Genomic DNA, 21,780 nt, shown 5'->3' with positions numbered 1-21,780 from the left:
TTGCCACATTTCGCAAAGGAAACTATGTAGCTGACCTTGGAGCCATGGTAGTAACAGGTCTTGGTAAGTGGTTTTGTGCTGTAATATAAAGTCTGAGACTCCCAAGATTGTTTAAGCTTATATTTTAAAGCCATAGATACAGTTTTAAAATATATTGGTTAAAGATACTATTCTTAGTGTTAGTGAGAGGTAAATTAACAAATAGTATTCCTGAAAGGATGTATCAATATGTGCAAAATTTAAATTGTACATACATTCGGACCTAGCAAATCCAGTTTTATTTAGCAAATTATCCTGAGAAAGTAGACAAATGGACCATGTTATATTTGGAGCATTTTTAATGTGCGAGAGTAAAACACAAATTACAAGATTAAATTGTTACACTAAAAATTATGCTGCATGTTAACATGAAATGATTTCCATAATTTACTGCTAAATTGAAAAGATTAAAAAACATATGTGTTATCTTTTTGTATGTGTGTATGTCTATAATTTTATGCATATTAGATCTGTAATAAAATGTTAACTTTGTGGGATTAAAGGTTATTTTTTGCTTTCTTTATGCTTACCTTACACATTTGTTTTACTTTAGGTATTTTTAAAATATATATTATACATACCCTAAGTTTAAAGTATTTTAAATTTTGAGTAAAAAATATTTTTGCTTTGAGAATATTGTTCTCTTCATAAAAGGTATGTCAAATTTAATCATTTGAGTTTTTTCTAGGAGGGAATCCCATGGCTGTGGTCAGCAAACAAGTAAATATGGAACTGGCCAAGATCAAGCAAAAATGCCCACTCTATGAAGCCAATGGACAAGCTGTAAGTGGAGGACAAACAGAACTTTTCAAAATTTTTTTGGTTCAGTTGAAAACGATTTTGGAGGAAATGTGTGGGTTAATATACACACATATACATATGAACTGAGGGCATAAATGATGTGACATTATTCTGATTGTTCCTTAACTCTGAGCTATATAGGAAGGGATTATATTGCATGTATGCAAATTTATATGTCTGTTTAAGCATTTATCTTTAGACATTTAATGAAAGCTAGCTAGAAAGTTAATCTTTTTATTAAGCTGTGGCCACCTACTCCAAGAGACCTGTGTAATTAACACCTGATTCTTCATTTCTTTGTATTGTGCCTCCCATCATGTGCTTTAGTTCCATGTGCTCTTTATGACTTCAGTTTTGTGTTTGTAGGCTCAAGTTTTTAATGGCCTGATAGCCAAATGGTGGTATTTAGCCAGATGCTTATGTAGGTATTTATTGCCCCAGAGGTACAGAGGAGCTTCCTTTGCTTAGTACGGCAGTGGCATGGAAGTCATGTTTGGTTTAGGAGAGTGAGAGTAGTTTAACAACTAGCTGATGGGCTTACACTGTGAAAAGCAGTCCTAATTTTTAGGGGTGAGTGAAATTCAAAAGTTTCTATTTAGAAGTTTTACTGATTCCCCCATCAGTAGTGAGGGAGTCTTCAATCCTCAGGATAAAAGCACATTATCATCTTTATGTTTTGAGGAAGCGAAGATTTGCTATCCATATGACAGTTTGGCTATTGTTGCTGAAAGTGGTTAAGATCCTAACTCTTGAATTTTGTATGATCTGTCCCATGGGACATCCTCACCTATTCCTATACCTTCAAGCTTTATGGGGTACATATCAGAGAAGGGCAGACTTTCAGGGAATGCTTTCAGGGAATGATCCAAACTTCCTGCCAGGCCTTTTGGAGGTAGCTTTCTGGCAGAATGAACAAAATGAAATGGGAGTAAAAGGGTGAAGTAGAGGTTAACTGAACAATTCAATAATCTTTCACTACTCTGCAAAGATCTGTAAAAGATATAGAGGTGAATAAGACATTCCCTGCCATGTAAGATGATACAGTGTAGTGAGACTTGTATACTAATAATTATCCCCCCCCCAACTTTTTATTATGGAAATTTTCAAACATATACAAAAGTAGATAGTGACTCCAGATGTCTTGTGAACCCAGAGCATCAGGAGTAATAGACGTCATTAAAATCTAAGGGTTTTCCCAAAAAAAACATATTCCTCATGTATATTTCAGAAACACAAAGTCAAGGCAGATTTGCCAAGGGTCAGATACAAGGCTGAATTGCTACTGAAGAGCCAAAGGGGTAAGAGAAAGAGTCTCTGGAGGTGAGAGAGGCAAAGGTGGGGAGAGATTTAGAGGGAAGGAGAGCATTTGGGAAGGTAGCTTAGGGCTTGAACATGTGATTGTGGAGGGACAGACATTGGAGGCAAAAGGTTTAAGTCTAAGGTCTCTGAAGGAGGATGGGATTATACTGGTGAGGGTCCAATGATATAAAGCCAAAGTTTAGAGTGGTGGATGTTGCTTGCCAGGCTGATGTGTAGGTTGAGATTTTAGAGGGTCTAGAGCAGGGAAGTAACATGACCAGAAAGGTGTTTTAGGTAGCTAGGCAGTAGTGTAGAATTGAATTGAGGAAGGAAGACCTCCAAAGTGTATCTCATTAGTCCTCAAGAAGGAGTGGAATCCAAAGATCATCACTGATTACTGAGACACTGTCTTTTTCTTTAGACTTTCCTGAATGTAGAGCACCTAGGTTCATTAAGTCTATTCTAACAGTAAAAAGAAAGCTTTTTTCTATAGAGATATCCAAAGAAATTGTCTGCTTTCTTGGTATTAGAGGAGCTTTAACACATTTAAAAAACATTTGTTTCTAATAGTATACCAGTATTTCTTTCAAGTGTGGCCTGTAACCAGCTGTCAGTCCATGAACTAAATATTGGTTATTATGGGTTGAGATAGACAGCTGGCCCCAGAATATAAATAAACTACATCATTAACCACACTTGTTAGTTCAGATGATGACTTTTTTCCATAGCAAGACTGTCTCATTAAAGGGAGTGGCCTGTTATTTAGGTTCTGGCATAAGCTCCTTTATTCTCATCAGGATCAGCCCTTTGAGTAGCACTGTAGTAAACAGTTGTTAAACCGATATGTGGTTTTCATCATTTTGTATACAGGGATATTTTTCCAAGTGAAATTTGTAATTGTCATTTAACTCTGATCTTTATAGGGTTTTTTTGAAGTTGGTATGTTTCTATTTGGTGCAGTAGTAAGGAGGATTTTTTAAGCATTCTCAAATTTGGGGAAAAATTCTTTATAGTCCTGAGTTCCACTTGCCTTAAGTTAGTTAAACCTCAGAAGGCATGTTAATGTTTCTGTATCTTGCTGTTGCCAATAGTCTAGCTCAGAGTAGGAATAGACAGTTGTGGACCAAAAGACTGGCCTTTAGCTTACAGAACAAGTACTAAGAGCCGATAGCCCTGTTAATTTATAATTACAAATATGTTCATGAGTTTGGAAATCTGAGTATGTATTTGAGTTGCTTTGTTCTCTCATTTTGCAGGGGAAGAATCTAAAGCTCAGACATGTGTTATAGTCAATAAATTGTGGAGCCAGGATCCATGCCTGGGGTTCCAGATCAAATTCTCATACTTATTTTTCTATGCCTTGCTGATATTTCATGGAAGGTTGGGGCATGAGTAAGTGTGTGCAACTCTAATCGCCTATGTGACTGCATCAGCTGGGTCTCTTTCTCAAAGAGCTTTCTTTTAACAGTTACTCTTATGAAGGCCTACCTAGAGTGGACATTCACCTAGCCATTGATTTTACTTCAGTAAGGTGTCAAATGAAGTGGGGTCATGTTCCTCTATTCTTTGTGGACGGCCTCAGTGGAAAAGAGGGTGATTTGATGGCTCTGTTGTTACTATGGAGGAATTAATTCTCTCATCCTGTACAAGGCCAGCAGTTAACAAAGTTGTAAATATCACTTGCAATTTTGTCTTAAAGACACAGACATATCACCATACTTAGCCATTTTGCTGCTATAGGAAAAAATTAAATAGCAAGTGGTTTTTGTTTTGTTATCTTATCATTTTATCACAATCACAAGAACCCCTAAAAGAGTTTACTTCTCTGTTCTCTCTGGTCCTACACTGACAGCTAAAATGTTAAGCTTCTGTGTTTGGCTTATTTTCTGGCTCTGGATGAGAAGAACAAGGGCTTCTCTATTTGGTTCTAATAGAGGATATTCCTATAAATAGAAGTGTCTTCTAGCTAGGAAAACAATCGCAGCTAATACAGCAGCTGCCCTCAGGTTGACTGATGATGGATTTATACTCTGAACTATAATCAGCTTTAAGTGGATATGGAGAAGATTGGGAAATAGAGTCATTCATATTTCAGGAACATTTTGGGCATCACAGTGAGAGAACTGAAAACATGGATTGTTGGAGGAAGGCAGGGGAAATGACTGAATGTTTTCTGCATCTCCTGTATACCAGCTAATAACTCGGGGGCTTTAGATTCTAGTTTTGTTTTGGTTTCTTTTGAGTAATGAAAAGGTATCTTAATCAAATTCCTGTATTGCTATAGCATTCTGCATTACAAGATCTCTGGTCTACTGTTGAGAGAAACAAAGAGACAGAGATTACCAAGTGAGATCCAAAGACTCAGTAACTACTTGGAGAAACAAGGTACTGATTTTCTTGAGTGGCTCTACTCTTATGAGGAAGAAAAATAATAGGTAAAAGGTAACAGGTGCCAGGTCTCTCACAAAGACCGTTAACTGGACATACTCAGTATCTATCATAACGTAGCAGGTTTTCACTTGTATTTATACGGAGTGGTGCTTAGATTATACTTTTGACACAGGCTTATTGGCCTTTTCAATTTTCATCTTCCTTTGTGGACATATATTTGGTATTTTTAAGGTACTCTTTCTCTACCCTTTAAAATCTTGACTACCAGTCCCTCAGTGTAAAAATATGTCTTCCTTAATGTTCCTGAAGTTGCAGAATAGTTGTTTTCCTTTCAAATATAGTTATAATACTTACTTTGCTTTTCCAAACTATAGTAATTTATTTCATTTAACAAGAATTTACTGAGCATCTTCACTATATGTTAGAATTGCTAGAGTGTACTCTTTAGACACATTGTGTGTGCCTTCTCTACATAGCCTAGTCATTGCTTTAGAGAAGTCAGATATTTATACTACCTAAAAAATTCCCTTTGAATTTAAAGAGGGGGAAAGGGGCAACAGTTTTTATTTATAGAATCCCATTGAATTTTATTTAGAGGATGTACTCGTTGTCCTTATTCTCCCTTTAGGGATAGTATCTATATCTCATTTCCCTCAGCTATTTGGGAATCTGAATTAGAGACTCTTCAGATGTAATATTCTTCTTCCAAGTTTTATCAAAGGAATTAATCTTTTGTTTTATCATAATTCTAGAAATGCATGGTGGGAGAGGTGGAGATTGACTGTGGCCTCTGTTGGCCAGATTTGGTCATTACATCTTTTCTCAATGTGTTGTTATTTCTGAGGATTTCTTCTGGCTAAATCTCAGAACTCTGTACCTAGAACCTAGCTGCTCTTACCTCCATTCTGCTCGGCTGCTAAAGAACTCATACAGACTGGAAGTGAGATAGATAATGTTTTCGAAGACCTAAAGAGCTTGTGATGGTAGAATGCAACCGGAAGTAGAATAAAGAAAGTTGTTCTTCTTTGAGATGACTTCTTGCAGGATCAGGGACACTATCCAGAGAAAGTTGCTTGGCTTTCCCTAAATTCTGCATGGGTTAGACGTGTGCACAGGCTGCCACTCCCCCAGCCATGTTCAGGAATGTTCCATATAATCTACAGGACCCAAACAATCAGGATTGTACCTTTTTAGAGCAGTGAGACTCACCAAATTTCCTTAGTCTTGAAGGAACTGTTTATCTGGAGCCTTTCATAGGGAAACCCATGGCTTTGAAAAGTCATAATCAAAATCCGTTTCAAGTGATATCTTTTTTGTTTAATTCTTTACCAAAAAAAAAAAAAACTACCAGGGGTCCTCCTCCCCCCCCCCAAAAAAAACTTCTTAGTTTGCTGTTACATGTTCTTGCTGTGCTGTAATATAGAAATCCAGCTGCTGTCTAATATAATGATTATACCCTGTATAATCATTTGCTGAGTTCCTTTCTTAAGATACAGTTGTAAGAACCTAGAATAGAATGGTCAGGTAAAACTAAAATTATTACAGCTTGTGTTTAGAGATTGCCAGTATTTCAACTCTTTTCCCTAATTATTTGTAAAGCTAATGGAGTCAGAAGGTTCTCATCAAGGGGAAAGAAATGACCTGAAACAGGTATTCAGAAGCTTCTTAAAGGTTGTCATTTGCTAAAGTTCTTTTCACTGTCTGAGTATGTCAAATAGAATATATCTAACTTAATTTTAAAAACATTCAGAATTTAAATATATCAAAAACACTGGTTTTTTCCCAGGCAATATTGACTAATGGACAAGTATTTTATTTACTATTTTCCAAATATTCCTTTAATTTCAAAGTGGAATTTTTAAGTTAATGGGGGAAAAATTCAAGTTTCGAAGCTATCCCTGGTCTCACTGGCAACATTCCTGTAATTGTTTAGGCAGAAAATGGGTGGGGCCTGACTGCTGACTGTTTCTTATATAGTCTCCTAAGTGGAGCCTCGAGGTAGAGTGGTGTGTAGTGGAGATGCAGTCATGTCATCTGATGTCAGTCAGACAGGACAGTACTCTCTTGGGTTGGTTTTTGTTTGTTTGTTGTTGTTCTTGTTACTGTTCTATGTTCTCCTTTTCTCTTTTATTAAGTTTTGCTTTATTCCTCGCTGCTTTCTGATACCATCTCCCTTTACCACTACCCCTCCCCCAAACTGCCTTTCTTTTGCCCATTTCTATGCTTTGACTTTCCCATTTTGGTCTCTGTACAGTCTGTTCCTTATTTCTCTGGTGGTTGCAGCTTCTGAGCTAACAGAATGCCTCTGTCATGCTGTGTGTTTAAAGCCTTGATTTTACTGCTGTCGTACAAAACTAAACTTGACGTGGCTGTTGGGCTGTTATTTACAGTTTATTTCTCTCTCTGCTGCACTGGTTAAAAGGACACTGTCAAGGTATTTTTTTTCATAATTTTTCAAATCATTTTCTTCACTGTTTACAATAACCCATTAAAAGCTTGAAACTTAAATCTTTCCCTTCCAAGGTCCTTTCCATCATACATTCACACTGGTTTGTTGTTGTAGAGTTGCGCCTATATGTTGGGCTGGTGCCATTTGAGTTTTTGTCATTGAAAGCGCATGTAAAAAGTCAGGTTTTTTGTAGGGGGGCATGAGTGAACTAAAGGGGAAAGTGTAATGAATCAAGTGGGCTGCTCAGCAAACAGAGGGAAGAAACAAAAGGTCATATTTGGTCCCTTTAACCTTGACAGTGTCCCTTTAAATATTTCTCTACCACACACCCTGGACCCCAGTTACTGAGCCTGAGTGCTGCGTCCTTTTTCAGTATGAACTTCCCTATGTGACTGTCACCCTAGCTGCAAAGATTAAAGCTTGTCTGAAGCAAGCCATCCGTTGACACTGGAAGAGCTTTAATCTGTACCATTTGCACATTTGTGTATTGGCACATTCTGCCTTATTGTAGAGGCATATGTGATCTGGTCCCTCTTGCTGCTATAGCATCCCCTTGCTAGGCATTTTAGAAACTACACATAGAAATATCACCTTTTCGTACTCTAGGAAAAGCAGTCATGCACATTGCATCTGTTATCCGTTAAGGTCTCATAACTATGTGGATTTCATGTTGAAAATATAATTGTTTCTTTTTTAAAAGGAGCATCAAATTTAGTTTCTAGAACCGTCTTTTGTAGCATCATTGCAGGAATTAACACCAAGCAAAATTTCAGCATTGCTTTGAGCTGCTCTGTATACGACTATCACATCAGTGAGGAAAAGTAACTGATGAGAAAGTAAATGAAATTCCTGACAAGAGGGTCTTTTTCATTAGCTCTGATAGCTGTGTAATCAGAAGAAGTAGGGGTGTCACCAAGAGCCCTTTTCTTTGGCCATGGAGTTGAATGGGAGATCAGATGTGTTTGATCCTACTGAGCCCTAGATACCACCCTGATGTGTAAATGGCACCAAGCATCCAAAGCCTGATTCTCTGCCTTATTTCTCAACCTAAACCAAAAGATTCTCAAGGATTTATATTTCTTAGGATAAGGAGGATTCTCTAGTTCCTAAAGATTTTCTGATCTCTCCCATGTATGGACTTTTAGAACTCGATGCTCTAAAACGTGATTTTGATTGAATCAGTTATGGTGTGTGTCATTTACAAGTCCAAAGGAGAGTTACAGTTCTTTGCCCTTTCTTTTTTTGGTGCAGATTGTACTTCTTACCATATTCTTTCTGCCACACCATGGCTCATATCCTAGAGTTACTTGTGTGACTTATCAGTGAAGGGGCAGAGCCTTGTGCTTTGAAATTATCCCTTTAATTGGGAAGGCAAAAACTAAGAAGTTTCAAATGAGAGGTAGAGTCTTCCTGTGATGATCTTGTCCACAGTCAGTTATCTCTGATTGTAATAGGCCTCAGTGTTTATTAGAACTTATTTTAATGTTTTGTTTTCTTGTTACCAATTTTAGGTTAACTGTAAGGTGAAATTCCATAGTTTGAATCCCATTTCCCAGTTGATGCCCAGCTTATTACAGGAAGAGTTGCTTGCATTATACATGCTGTTTCCTTCTCTCACTGCTGTCATGAATTCAGCAGTAGAATTACAGATAGTTTACTTTGGGGCTGAGTTAAGCAGTAGCAGAGAGATTTGTTCAACTAACTAACTGATGGCATCAATAGGCAGGGACACAGCAGGGACTAGGAGCATGGTCTTGCAGCTTGATGATCTTCTCTGCAGCTTGTTCTTTTCCTCTACAATAGTGAGCCAGGCCTACTACTTCAGTCTCTCATAATCTGAGCTTTGGACTTTCAAGTCTGAACTTAATTGGTGCCATAAAACACTATTACTCTGCCAAAGAATTAAGGTGCTATTGTGTTCTTATCAATAGCCATGAATTTCATTTCTCTTTCCTACTCCCACCTGAAATTCTGTCATCTTTGAGGGGAAGCAGGTACCTTGGGCTTTTTTGTCCACCCTTATTCTGGAAGGTCCTCGGGTGTGTCGAGATAGTCTTTGTTTTCTGGGACGTTAGCAGCGTATTATTGCATGTCAGCCCAGCTCACCTCAGTGCATGTTGGCTCCAGGGCACTTTGTGCTCCACATACTGTCAGTTAGCTGCAGTGTGAATCCTGTGGCCGTGAATAGAGGTGGAGTCCCAGCTCTGAGGGCAAAACTGGAAGACTAGGAAAATATCAGTGCCAAAAACATTTCATATCATTTAATGGAATTGACCACTTCATAGAAAAGAAAGTTTGAATCATTGTCTTCAAAGGTTTCCCCTTTGAGATACATATTTTTGACTTTTAAGCTGTAGAGCATTTGTGTTTTCATGGATAATTACGTTTAGTCTTATAAGAAATAACTCTGCTATACTTCGGGTTTTCAGGTTCCTAAAGAGAAAGATGAAATGGTAGAGCAAGAATTTAACCGGTTGCTGGAAGCTACGTCTTACCTTAGTCACCAGCTGGACTTCAATGTCCTCAATAATAAGCCTGTGTCCCTTGGCCAGGCACTGGAAGTTGTCATTCAGTAAGTACTTCAGTACCACTTGTCGTATAGTGAATTTCATTTAGAGATTTGCTATTTATATTTTAAGTTTTTCAGCAAGTCTTACTTGAGCTAATTTGTTACTTATTTTCATGTGAAATAGTTAAATCCAAAAGTAAAACCATTTAAAACAATTACATGTTACTTAAGGCCCCTCTCAGTTTTAAAATCCACAGCTTTTATGGTACTAAAATGTATTTAACATAGCCTAGAAAATAATTTGCCACCAGCCAACTTTCTTGTTCCAAGATATTAGAAATTTCAGGGGACTTTGATACCCTTGAATGTTTTCGATGGATATCTGTCTTGTGCTGCAAAGCCGGATGTGTGATGAGGGCATACGTATATTGTCTCTCTTAGGTTACAAGAAAAGCATGTCAAAGATGAGCAGATTGAACATTGGAAAAAGATCGTGAAAACTCAGGAGGAATTGAAAGAACTTCTTAATAAGGTGAAATTCTCTGTTTATTTCTTCACAGCTAATGATACATCCGTAGGTAGAAAAAGGCTTTAATTTAGAAATTTTAAAAGCACTGGAACTCAAGAAAATAATGACTAGAAAAAGGCACTATTTTTTCTGTCTTCAGTATGTCATTACTAGTAAATTATTATCGGCGGGGAATAGATCTTCCCTGTGTCAGGTTCCCTTTGGCTGTTGCAAAGCTGGCCCAGTGCCCTCTGCTCAGTTCTAGGTGGAGAGAGAAATCAGCTGTCCTCCGGTCAAGTTCCCAAGGTCCTCAGCAGCCAGGACCATAATTCATTGCCATAATTATTTCACTTCTGCCAATATGAGGATATTCCCCAAGGGTATACATCTGTTGAGGGCTCTTTATCACCACCCTCCAGAGCCCCGGCTGCAGACTAGGAAACCATTTGTTTCTCCTCATCCTGCCAGCTGCGAACTTAACACCAGCCTAGGGAGAAAACATGAAGTGGGACAGCTCCTGAGTGGAGAGCTTTATAATGTGAAATCTGGGTGCATCTTGTGACCAGACTCTTGCCTCACTCTCACTGGCACTACTTCATGGATTGTGGTAAGGACGAAATAAAGAGAGTGCGTAGAGAATGGCCAACTGGCAAGATAGCTGTGGGGTCCCCAGTCTCAAGCTTTCCCTAGTACTGTGCAGTGCCATCAGAAACCTGACAAAAGGGTTCCTTAAGGTGCTTTGTGTGATGATTTCACCTTTTATATATTTAAAAAGCAAATCGTGGTGGTTCATTTTTCCTGAAAATTAAAATGTGTGTGTGTGAGAGAAAAATTATGGGACACTCTTAGTTCTCTCATTTGTTTTAGAAAACAGAGCCAATCTTATCTGATAGTGATGATACCTCTGTGTTGAGCCATATAGGATTTCTTTCCTGTTCTACTATGTCATGATGTAGAAGAGATATTTAAGAATTCTAAGGACATTGCATTGTAACCCTCTTTTGGTATAATAGCAGTTTAGGGCAGGAGCCAAAGCACATGATTTAGAGATGAATTACATTACTATCTGGAATGGTAAATTTGTATCTTTCCCTCTTAGATGGTAAATTTGAAAGAGAAAATTAAAGAACTCCATCAGCAATACAAAGAAGCATCTGAAGTCAAGCCACCCAGAGATATCACTGCTGAGTTCTTAGTGAAAAGCAAACACAGGGATCTGACTGCTCTGTGCAAGGTATGGTATACATACATGCCTAGTTGGTTTTACTTGGAATCCTAAGAAATAGTATAGATCTGAGAAACTTTGGAAAAGAGAGAGCCACTAGCCAAGATGCCTATAGTAGAAAGAAGGTTTGGTACACAAGATCCTTGGGGACTTAATTGGTTAGTTTGGTTTGAGATCTGCTTTTTCTGCAGAATTCCCACTTTGTCTTCACAATCTCATACTTTAGCTTACTTACATTTCATTTTAGCCCTCTGTCATAGTTTATCACTGACAGTTTAGAATAATGATATTGAACATGGACTTCGGAGTCATTTGGAGTCAAACTTTCTGGTCGAAAACTGAAACTTAGTGTCTCCTAGTCATGTGACCTTGGGCTTCTTATTCCCCTCATCTAGTGTTAATACTACCTGACTTGTAGGGGATCTAAAGTGTTTATTCATGCTAGGTACATGTTAAATGGACAGGAAGAGGCAGTGGCTATTCTTTTTCATACTCCTTCCCCCAGTCTTAATTCCAGGCTCACATTGTAACTTGTCTCCAAGAACAACCATCCCTGAGCCCTGACAGAGCCTTAAGCTGAGACATTCATAGATATGACCTGGACAGGGATGTACTCCAGGCCATACACTCTGTGATATAAATAACTAGGTGGGTTTCTAACACCTCCAGATAAATGTAGTTCTCTTAATTTTATCAGGAATATGATGAATTAGCTGAAACACAAGGAAAGCTAGAAGAAAAACTTCAAGAATTGGAAGCTAATCCCCCAAGGTAAGAAAAACACACAAACATTCAGAGGGATAGCTTTTACTATTCTTTCTGTTAGCTTTAGAGAGAAATTATAAAGCACCATGAGCCTTTTGTTTGGTGAATAGATTACACATTGTTTAATGAATGGAAGGTATCTATGCGTATGGACTACAATTTACCCTGAACAACACAGGTTTGAGCTGCACAAGTCCATTTATATATGGATCTTTTTCAGTAAATATATTGGAAAATTTTTGGAGATTTGTGATAATTCGAAGAAACTTACAACCTCATAGCCTAGAAATATCAAAAAAGTTAAGAAAAGGCTAGGTGTGTCTTGAGTTTCTAAAGTATATGTACATATTTTCCTTATAACTTTCTTTAGCTCTATTGTAAGAATACAGTATATATTACGTATACAAAATATGTGTTTAATCGATGATGTTATCGGTGAGGCTTCTGGTCCACAGTAGGCTATTAGTTAAGTTTTGGGAGAGTCATGTTATACAGGTATTTGACTGTACAAGGTGAGGTGGAAGTCATTGCCCTTAACCACATGTTGTTCAATGTTCAACTGTGCTTGTCAGGTTCCTAAATCTCCTAGTCTTATATTTTAATGTGTAAGAGTGTCCTAGATACTTAAATGTATTGTTTTTTAAGATAGGTTTTCTCCATAAAATCCGATATGTGAATGACAATGTAGTAAGTGAAAATTATCTTCTCTGAGTGGTGTAGAAGGTGATGTTGCTTTAAATTCCCATAATTCTGGGGACTAGGAAGGTATTACACTTATTTCCATTGGATTTTTGACAGTGAATACTTAATACGCTGATTGATACTCTGTGTTCCATGTTGCTTCTGGCCTTCATGCATACCTTCTTTGCTCTATATTCAGGGATGCTACCTGTTCTTGCTAAAAAGTCCATGCTTTATTTCAAATATAAAACAAAAATTTTTACAACAAATTGCTTTTATAATGCAAGGTAACAATATGAAGAAGTCTTTTTTTTTCCCTCCCGACAACCGAGTCCTGATTGTAATTTGCTTTATGTAGTGAGCTTCGCACTGCTCTAGGCACCAGGAATAAAGGGGTTAATAAGACAGATGAGGACTTAGGATTTCTTCACATACGGCGCAGTTCCAGGTTTAGTTTCCCACACAGTTTACTGAGATTATCCACGTCAGCCCATTGAGAATAATAGTAGTCCTTCAATAACTTTGTGCTCCTCTGTTTTCCTTTTGCAGTGATGTGTATCTCTCATCAAGAGACAGACAAATACTTGATTGGCATTTTGCAAATCTAGAATTTGCTAATGCCACACCTCTTTCTACGCTCTCCCTTAAACATTGGGATCAGGTAAATTCCTTTATCATTTATTTGTTGGCACATGTCTTTGAGAGAGCCCTTAAGAGAAACTTAATTTCTTTATATGTGTGTTTTTAAACAGCTTTAAGAGAGATCATTTACATACAATAAAACTCACCTATTTTGAGTGAACAACTTGGTTTTGCCCGACTTATATAGTTATGAACCAATACCATAAAGGTATAGACAGATAAATGACAAAAAAAGCAACCATAAACAAACTAACACATGGTCAGCTGATTTTCAACAAAGGTGCCAAGACAAATAAAATGGATGATGCCAGAATAGTTAATTAGATAACCCTATGGGAAAAATATGAACCCTTCTGTTACCTCCCACTATACACAAAAATTAACTCAAAATGGATCACAAAGATGTAGAACATTTTACCATCCTTAAAAGTTCTCTCTGGCCCCTTCGCAGTTGCTCCCTAACTCTCCTGCTCTTGGCCCTAGACAACTATTGATTTGCTTTCTGTCACTACAGTTTTGCTTTTTCTAGAATTACATATAAATTGAACTATACAATATATAATCATGTAATATATATACCCTTTTGTGTGTGATTTCTCTTACTTAGAAGCTTTTGAGACTCGTTGTGTATTTCAATAGTTTGTTCCTTTTTATTGTTCAGTAGTGTTCAACTATTTGGATATGCTACAGATTGTTCACTGATACATTGATGGACATTTGGGTTGTTTGCATTTTTTATCTATAAATAATTAAAGCTGATATGAACGTTCATGTCTTTCTCTTGGATAAATATCTGAGAGTGAAATTGCTGGGTCTTACAGGAAGATTTTAGAGAGCTTTATAAGAAGTTTCCAAACTATTCCAAATTGCATTCCCACCAGCAATGTATGGAAGTTCCAGTTGCTCCATATCCTCACCAGTACTTGGTCCTGTCAGTTTTTAAAATTTTGGCCATTCTAATGGGTGTATAGTAATATTTCATTATGATTTTAATTTGCATTTCCCTGATGACTAGTGAGGTGAAGCAACTTTTCACATACTTACTTACCGGCCATTCATTCGTATTCAGTTCTTTGGTAAAAAGTCTATTCAGATTTTTTGCCCATTTAAAAAATCTGGTTGTCTTTTTGTTGAATTGTAAGAGTTTATTCTTTAAATTCTGGGTACAATTTTCTAGTCAGATTTATATTTTGCAGATATTTTCTACAAGTCTGTAGCTTGCCTTTTCATTTTCTAAATGGTATCTTTTAAAGAGCCAAGTTTTTAATTTTACGAAGTCCTATTTTATTAAGTCTTTTAGGCTTTTTATATCCTGAAAATTTTTTTGTCTAAACCAAGGTCGCAAAGATTTTTTTCCTGTTTCCTTCCTGAAGTTTTATGCACTTAGCTCTTGTTAGGTCTATGATCCATTTTGACTTAATTTTTGTGTATAGTAAGAGGTGAGAATAGGGTTCGTATTTTTCCATAGGGTTATCTAATTAATTATTCTCAGCATTATTTATAGTTCACAGTATGCAAGTCTTAAGCATCTTTTATTCTTGAGTAGTTTTAAGTGTAACTTACTCTTAAACTGGTGAGAAGTCACAGGCCTTTTTACATATTGAATGGACCAATCTCTAAATCTAAGACTTTGGCCAGACTTAAGACTGCATAGAAGTAAATATTACCTTTTTATTTATATATTTTTATTTTCATTATACATTTTTCTAGTAAGATTATTTTGACTTAATCTTTAGATTATACTTTGCTGTTCTTTAGCATTTGAATTAACAGAAGATTGGATTTGGTAGTGTAAAAATTTTGCAGAATTCCCAATTTCTTTATGATTTTTCATATAAATACTAAATTAGACCTTTCCTGGTCACTGACTTATCATTTGAAGTTTCAGTATATATCCATTTGTAATAATTGAATTTTGAATGTGAGTGATTTGAACTGATCCAAATGAGCAAATGAGTCATTCACTAAGTGGTGAGAGTTTTGCTTCCCGCTTAGTATTTTTATCTAATTTCTGAGAATTGTAGTATGTTTTCCCATGGAATTTCATGAAATTGGAAAAACTAGCCTTCAAAAGTTTCTCTCTCATGAAATTGGAAAAACTAGCCTTCAAAAGTTTCAGTAAATTCAAAGAAATAAGATCATTTGGGGCATTTTTCCAGGCTGAACTTCGACTTCTTTTACTATATGGATAATCTTGGGTCACTCTTTATAATCCTAGATTGCCTTCATCTATTCTGACTGACTTTAGTGTTGGAAGTCTTCCTCAACTTTAAAACTTGTAAGTTTAAGGAAAACTGATTTTGCTCCTAAAAGAAAATGTAATTAAGATGGTGATTTTGCTGTCCTACCAAATCTGTAATGCGTTCAAAAGCCAAATAAACTTTTATGATCTAATCATCTGAATTTACTGAATCAGCTTCCTTCCTTCTCCCACCCCCCGTGAATAGTCTGGACTTAGTGATAAAAACTTTAGGGAAAAAGAAACTGCCTTAATCTCCCTGCCCAAAGATAGCCATTGTGGACATTTTGACATTTTTTCTTTTCCCATCAGTTTCCTTGGGCAGCAGTATCTGAATACTGAGTGACTATTCTTTAATTTTGGCCTTAGCATATTAACAGTTTCTACAAGGAGGTGTTTTTAGTGTTACTTTACAAACTCAGTATAACTTAGATCAAGAAAATGTGAAAATATGTCCTTTCCTCTTTAGGATGATGACTTTGAGTTTACTGGCAGCCACCTGACAGTGAGAAATGGCTACTCATGCGTGCCTGTGGCTTTAGCAGAAGGCCTAGACATAAAATTGAATACAGCAGTTCGGCAGGTTCGCTACACAGCATCAGGTACGTCACTGCTTTACTGGTGAGATAAATCTGACTCTGAAACATGGTACTGGTCTATTTTTGAGCTTGACCTGTAGAAAAAATATTAGGTACATTTCCTGAAAGTGTCTTATAAACTATGGCTCCTAATTTTTAAAAAAAGATGCAAAAGGATTGAGCCCATAGAGCCTTTGGAGGTTCTATTCTTGTCATTGTATAGTCCAGAAAATTGAGGCAAGTTTGTTTCCAATCTGTGCATAAATTAGTTTGTTATTATAATAACAACCAGTGAGTTTGGATCTAATTTTGTTAAGCATACTCTTAAATACCAGGATTTTGGCCCCTAGGCTCCAGCGGGACCCACCCCTATATTTCACCATCTGCACCTTGGTCTTTGGATCCATTCTGGCTTTTCCTATTTGTGTTGGCTAACGGCTTAGCCTGCTTTCTCGTTCCAGCAGCAGTCCTACTAATAAGTTGACTTCAAAGATGGAAAATGCCCTGTGATTCCTGTGGCAGTGGGCTCAGTGCTCATTATTGCTGGTTTCAGATACATTTAATGTGAAGTACAGATAACCTGTCGTCTACCCTCTTTTGGAATTAATAGTCTTGAACTCCTTATGGTAACTAGTCACCCCCATCTCTGAGGGCCCTCATGACAGGTGGAGATGTGGCCATCAATCTTGACTTCCACGGCCCCTTTTCTCGAGTCTCTGAGATCACAAATATGTTTTTTATAACCATCGCAACAGTTTTCCATTTTTCCTTCAGAAGCAGCTTCTAGCAGAGTGTTGAGAAATCTACAGCCTTGAAATAGCTATTTGCAAGCAGGTGAAGAACAGCGAGAATAGCTTTTCTGTCATTTTCTCTAGTTCTGTGGCCACAGAAAATGGGCATATACTGAGTTCTCATACTTATTTGAGCTATTTATATGGTTTTTTGAAATTATATAAATAGGTATTCACTGAAGAGAAAAACACAAATGAGGAAAAATAACATTAACCTACTTTCAGTGCTTTTTCTGTGGTCACTCTGGAGCTCATTCATATTCAGGCAAACTAAATATCACAGCGTATCCTCAAGAATAGCATGATCCACCGGTCTGAGCTGCAGCCAAGGTCTGCACCACAGCCTTCTGGTGTCATTCTTCTCTTGGTTCCTAGTGAGCGAGCACCTACCCGCAGTGGAGGAGGTATTGGTTCTATTGGGAGACATTTCACTCTGAATATTTTCTAAATTTACTTAACTTTGGTAAACAATCAGGTCCTTTTACTAGTCCAGAAGATCATTAGAGTACCAGGGAGGTAGGATAGTGCGATGGTGAAGATCGAGGACTCTGAGGCTGACTATTAGGGTTTGAATCTTGACATTAATTACTTGTATGGCCTTCGACAAATTACTTCACCTCTACCACAGTTTTCTTCTACAAAAAAAATGACTAGAACCAACTTTACAGACTTCTACGAAGAATTAATTGGGATAGCATATAGATCCTGCTGGGCAGTATATGCTCAGTACCTTTATCAGTACTATCCTGGTCACCAGTAAAGTCTTTTCGCTTGAACCCCTTTAGGATGTGAAGTGATAGCTGTGAATACCCGCTCCACAAGCCAGACCTTTATTTATAAATGTGACGCAGTTCTCTGTACCCTCCCCTTGGGGGTGTTGAAGCAACAGCCACCAGCTGTTCAGTTTGTGCCGCCTCTTCCTGAGTGGAAGACGTCTGCAGTCCAAAGGATGGGATTTGGCAACCTTAACAAGGTAACCCACCCCTGGCCCCTCATACCCACCGTGCAATGCCAGTCTCAGTGCCCTGCACTCGGACGGGAGGGGTTTGCATTTTTATGCATTTGCCATGCGCTCAGCTCTAGGATCAGGGTGAGGCCTGTCAATTAATTTACTTCATTGCCTAAATATATGTAAAATATCCATGAGAACTTAGTCTTCTGGGTCACTTCACAAACCCACACCCATAAGAGGAGAGCTCTGATTGCCATTCCAAGTAGTGCATTTATAATAGGGGCGTCTAGGTTATGTGGAGAGATTAGAAGAAACTTTAATATGGTCTAAGGAGGAAGTACTTCCTGTTGAGGCAAGCTTTGCTTAAAGCCATTTCTGAGCCCTGTCACCAGCCCATGTTCTCCTTTCTTGTGGTAGGTGGTGTTGTGTTTTGACCGGGTATTCTGGGACCCCAGCGTCAATCTCTTTGGCCATGTTGGCAGCACGACGGCCAGCAGGGGAGAGCTCTTCCTCTTCTGGAACCTCTACAAAGGTAACTGCTTTCTCATTTCCTTGTAAGGGTGAGAATTAGGACTGTTCTGGTTTTTCTCAGAAACTCAATTCCTGAAATTCTTTATAGGTGCTGGGGATATGGGGGAAAAAATCCCTGCCTTCAGGGAACTCACAGCTAGCTGTGGGGGACACTGAGGAGGCAGGCAGTCTCCAAACAGGGCAGTAAGGCGAGGGATGGGGGAAAGCCTGGGGCACTGCGGGAGAAAACATAAAAGAGAATCAACCCAGCCAGGAGGGACAGGCTTCCTGGAAGGGGAAACCTGTATTCCTCATCTTCACACTTTGTTTCTGACTTGCCCTTGAATCTTTGATCACTTTCCTTAGAATGCACTTATCAAACTCCTACTTCCTGTTGTACTTTCTTCTGTAATTGGATTGCTCTTAATCCTATACAGAGCTTTCAAAAAAAAGTATATTTAGACCCTACCTCATTCCAGGAAAAGAATGTAAGACATTCTCCTGTGCAGCAGTATCCAGAGGCATGGCCTCGGCAATGCAAACCATCAGTTAATCAGTTCGATTTCCACCCCAGTTCTTCCCATCACTCCTCACTGCCTGATGCTGAACCATCCTTCACATGGCTAGGGCCACTAACTCCACTAAGGAGGCACGTCGTTCCCTGAGCACATTGCTTTCTGACAACAGCTGAGTGCTCCTTCCCTTTCCCCAGCCAGGCCATTGGGTCCTGCCAGTACCAGCCTTTCTCTCTCTCAAAGCTATTTACTTCTTTTCCACTGCCCACCTCTCAGTCCAAACCACTCTCTTTTAACCTGTTTAGTTGCCAGCAGCCACTGCTATCCTTCCTTCCATCTTTTGATGGCTTTCCATTATGGCCACTAAGAAGGCCCACATAATCTAGCCCTTCTCTACTTCCTCAGCTTCCTCATTGTTCATCTTGACCTCCACCCCGCCCCTCCCCACTCCCTGCGCTCCAGGCACACTTGTCTGCGCTCCTGCAGTCCCGGAGCACCGTGCTGTTCTCTACTTCAGGGCCTCCGCGTGTGCTGTCGCCTGGGCCTGGGTGCTTTTTTCTTCTCTTCCTTCCCAACATGGCATAGCTCAACCCAACCTTCTGGTCTTGACCTAAATGTCACTCTTTCACAGAGGACTACCAGGATACACATACCTCCACTGCCTCAAATATACGTTCCTGTATTCTTTTCTCTGTTATCTTGTTTTTCTTCATAGTTTGTCACAGTTTGTAATCATACACAAACACACATACACACCTACCCACCCACCCACCTGTGGATTATATAGTCTAGTTTATAGCTTTATATCCCCAGCATCTAATACTATGCCTATCACATAAGCCTGTTGGATAGATATTCACCAAGTGTATTAGTAAAGGTGGTGGTGGGCTTGGGGCCTGGGATGGCCGAGGATAGCACTTGCGGAGCTGACTACGGTGGTCAGGGCTAACAGTTCTTTGCCTAAATACCTAAATATAGGGATACTCAGTTTTCTTTTGTTGACAGGGTCTGATTTGGTATCTTCAGGACTTCTATATTCTGCAGTCATAAGCAGTGAAGTGCATGAGTCACACTTCACTCACTATAGTTTGTCAGCTCCCTTCTGGGGATAGATTTCAAGTTGCTGTTTTAGAAACAATTTATCTCTAGCGTGAATGGTGCATGCCTATCTATTGGCACTCTGATGGCCAAGATTAATGTGGGACCCTCTTAAGGAGGTTCTTGAGAAAAGTCTGTAAGAAAACCCTGGAATTGTCCTTTCTGTTTCCCTAGCTCCAATACTATTGGCACTAGTAGCAGGAGAAGCTGCTGGCATCATGGAAAACATAAGTGATGATGTGATTGTTGGCCGATGCCTGGCCATTCTCAAAGGGATTTTTGGTAGCAGTGCAGTGCCCCAGGTAAGTAGGTGAGTCGGGGCAAGTAAGTAGGTGGGGGACAACTTGTATTCTCTCAAGTTGTGGCACAGGTTCTTGGTCAGTAGTTTCAGCCGGAATTGAGAAGTGCGTGCTGGATTTACATGAATGCTAATGTTTGGAGTTTGTGCCATAAGTGGGATTCAGAAAAGCTCCCCAGTATGTGGTCTGCTGTCTCTACTCATGGAATCATACTGTCCCCCACCCTCCAGACAGAGTGGCTCAGGGACTCTCTCAGGGAGGTCTTAAGAGAATCTCTGGGTACTTTTTTCTATTCTTTAGACTCATTGAAACACTTTGACCCTATGATTCTTTTGAGAGGAGGCGTATTTAATGCATCATGTGAATTTGTAAGAGAATTTTGGTCAAGTCCCGAGTAGCTCTCTGGATTCAGAGATAAGAGGGCAACATGGAGGCTTCCTTGCAGTGTGAAAGCATTTGGTGTTAATATTTTAAAGCGGCAGCATTCACCACTTGGTGAGCTCTCATATCTGTTGCCTCTTTCTCTCTCTTACTTGTATCCCTACTCGCCGCAGCTTTCCTCCCTTTCAGAGATGAATGGTTTGTTTTTGGAGTTCAGTAATAACTTCTGCTCATGGTTTTTTCGTTAGCCCAAGGAAACAGTGGTGTCTCGCTGGCGTGCTGATCCCTGGGCCCGGGGCTCCTATTCTTACGTAGCCGCAGGATCATCTGGAAATGACTATGATCTAATGGCTCAGCCAATCACTCCTGGCCCCTCAATTCCAGGTGCCCCACAGGTGAGAAACTGGCAGACGGTACCTGGGCTTATTTGGGAAGAGGCCAGTATCCCAGGATCTCGGTAAAAATGCCACCACTGATTTTAGATTTTGATCCAAGGGTTCTGTTCTTGGACCCTTTCAGATAATCCAAAGCAGAGAAGCGAGGAGCAGTATCATTTGTGTCAGATTTCTTACATTTGGCTTTGTAAATCTAGATAGTGTGTTTAGAGTGGAAGAGTCCAGACTAGAAAACAATAACTTATTCATATTTTTGTCCCTATAAAACAAAACCCAAAACATTTGTAATTGTACTCCATTTTGTAGTGACTCATAGGATTGTTGCAGGAGCCTAATCACTAGGGACCTCCAGGGCATGCGCCTGAGAAATAACCTTGGGTCCTTGTCTAGCCGATGCCAGACCCTGCTCCAAAGAGTAGTAGTAAGTGTTCTCAGGACCTTGTGGTAAGCCTGATCTAAGAGACAAGAGCCTTCCTAAGAACAGATGCTGTATTCTCTATAGTTCTCAGTAGTCAGGAATCCCGGCCCCCACCCATAGGTGCACTACATGGGGCAAAGGAAGCTGTAGAACTGGGTATCCCCCAAAGTTAAACTGATAAAGAACAGATGCAGGTAAACATTACTCCAGAACTAAGGCTGGGCTGAGTTTTATTGTCCCCTTTCTACGTATCATTTCTAGGAAAATTCTGCCTGTTGACGGGGGGGCATTGTCA

General features: G+C 39.0%; 1 protein-coding gene across 2 annotated transcripts in view; it reads left to right on the top strand.

Annotated features, from left to right (window-relative positions):
- The window catches only part of KDM1A (lysine demethylase 1A), a 52,600-nt gene that overhangs the window by 30,235 nt on the left and 585 nt on the right, over positions 1 to 21,780 (top strand). For both annotated transcript variants that reach the window (XM_006924462.3, XM_006924461.3), the window contains 12 exons: positions 1 to 63; positions 728 to 822; positions 9,409 to 9,551; positions 9,930 to 10,020; positions 11,096 to 11,230; positions 11,919 to 11,992; positions 13,217 to 13,328; positions 16,018 to 16,150; positions 17,703 to 17,890; positions 18,287 to 18,401; positions 20,167 to 20,294; positions 20,921 to 21,067. The exon at positions 1 to 63 is cut by the window's left edge and continues 2 nt beyond it. In XM_006924462.3, coding sequence (XP_006924524.1) covers positions 1 to 63; positions 728 to 822; positions 9,409 to 9,551; positions 9,930 to 10,020; positions 11,096 to 11,230; positions 11,919 to 11,992; positions 13,217 to 13,328; positions 16,018 to 16,150; positions 17,703 to 17,890; positions 18,287 to 18,401; positions 20,167 to 20,294; positions 20,921 to 21,067 — 1,424 coding nt within the window. The remainder of the gene's footprint in view (positions 64 to 727; positions 823 to 9,408; positions 9,552 to 9,929; positions 10,021 to 11,095; positions 11,231 to 11,918; positions 11,993 to 13,216; positions 13,329 to 16,017; positions 16,151 to 17,702; positions 17,891 to 18,286; positions 18,402 to 20,166; positions 20,295 to 20,920; positions 21,068 to 21,780) is intronic.

Source organism: Pteropus alecto, unplaced genomic scaffold (assembly GCF_000325575.1).
Source record: "Pteropus alecto unplaced genomic scaffold, ASM32557v1 scaffold39, whole genome shotgun sequence".
NCBI lineage: Eukaryota > Metazoa > Chordata > Mammalia > Chiroptera > Pteropodidae > Pteropus > Pteropus alecto.
The sequence above is the reverse complement of the archived record's forward strand: the minus strand, read 5'-3'. Positions and strand labels throughout refer to the sequence as shown.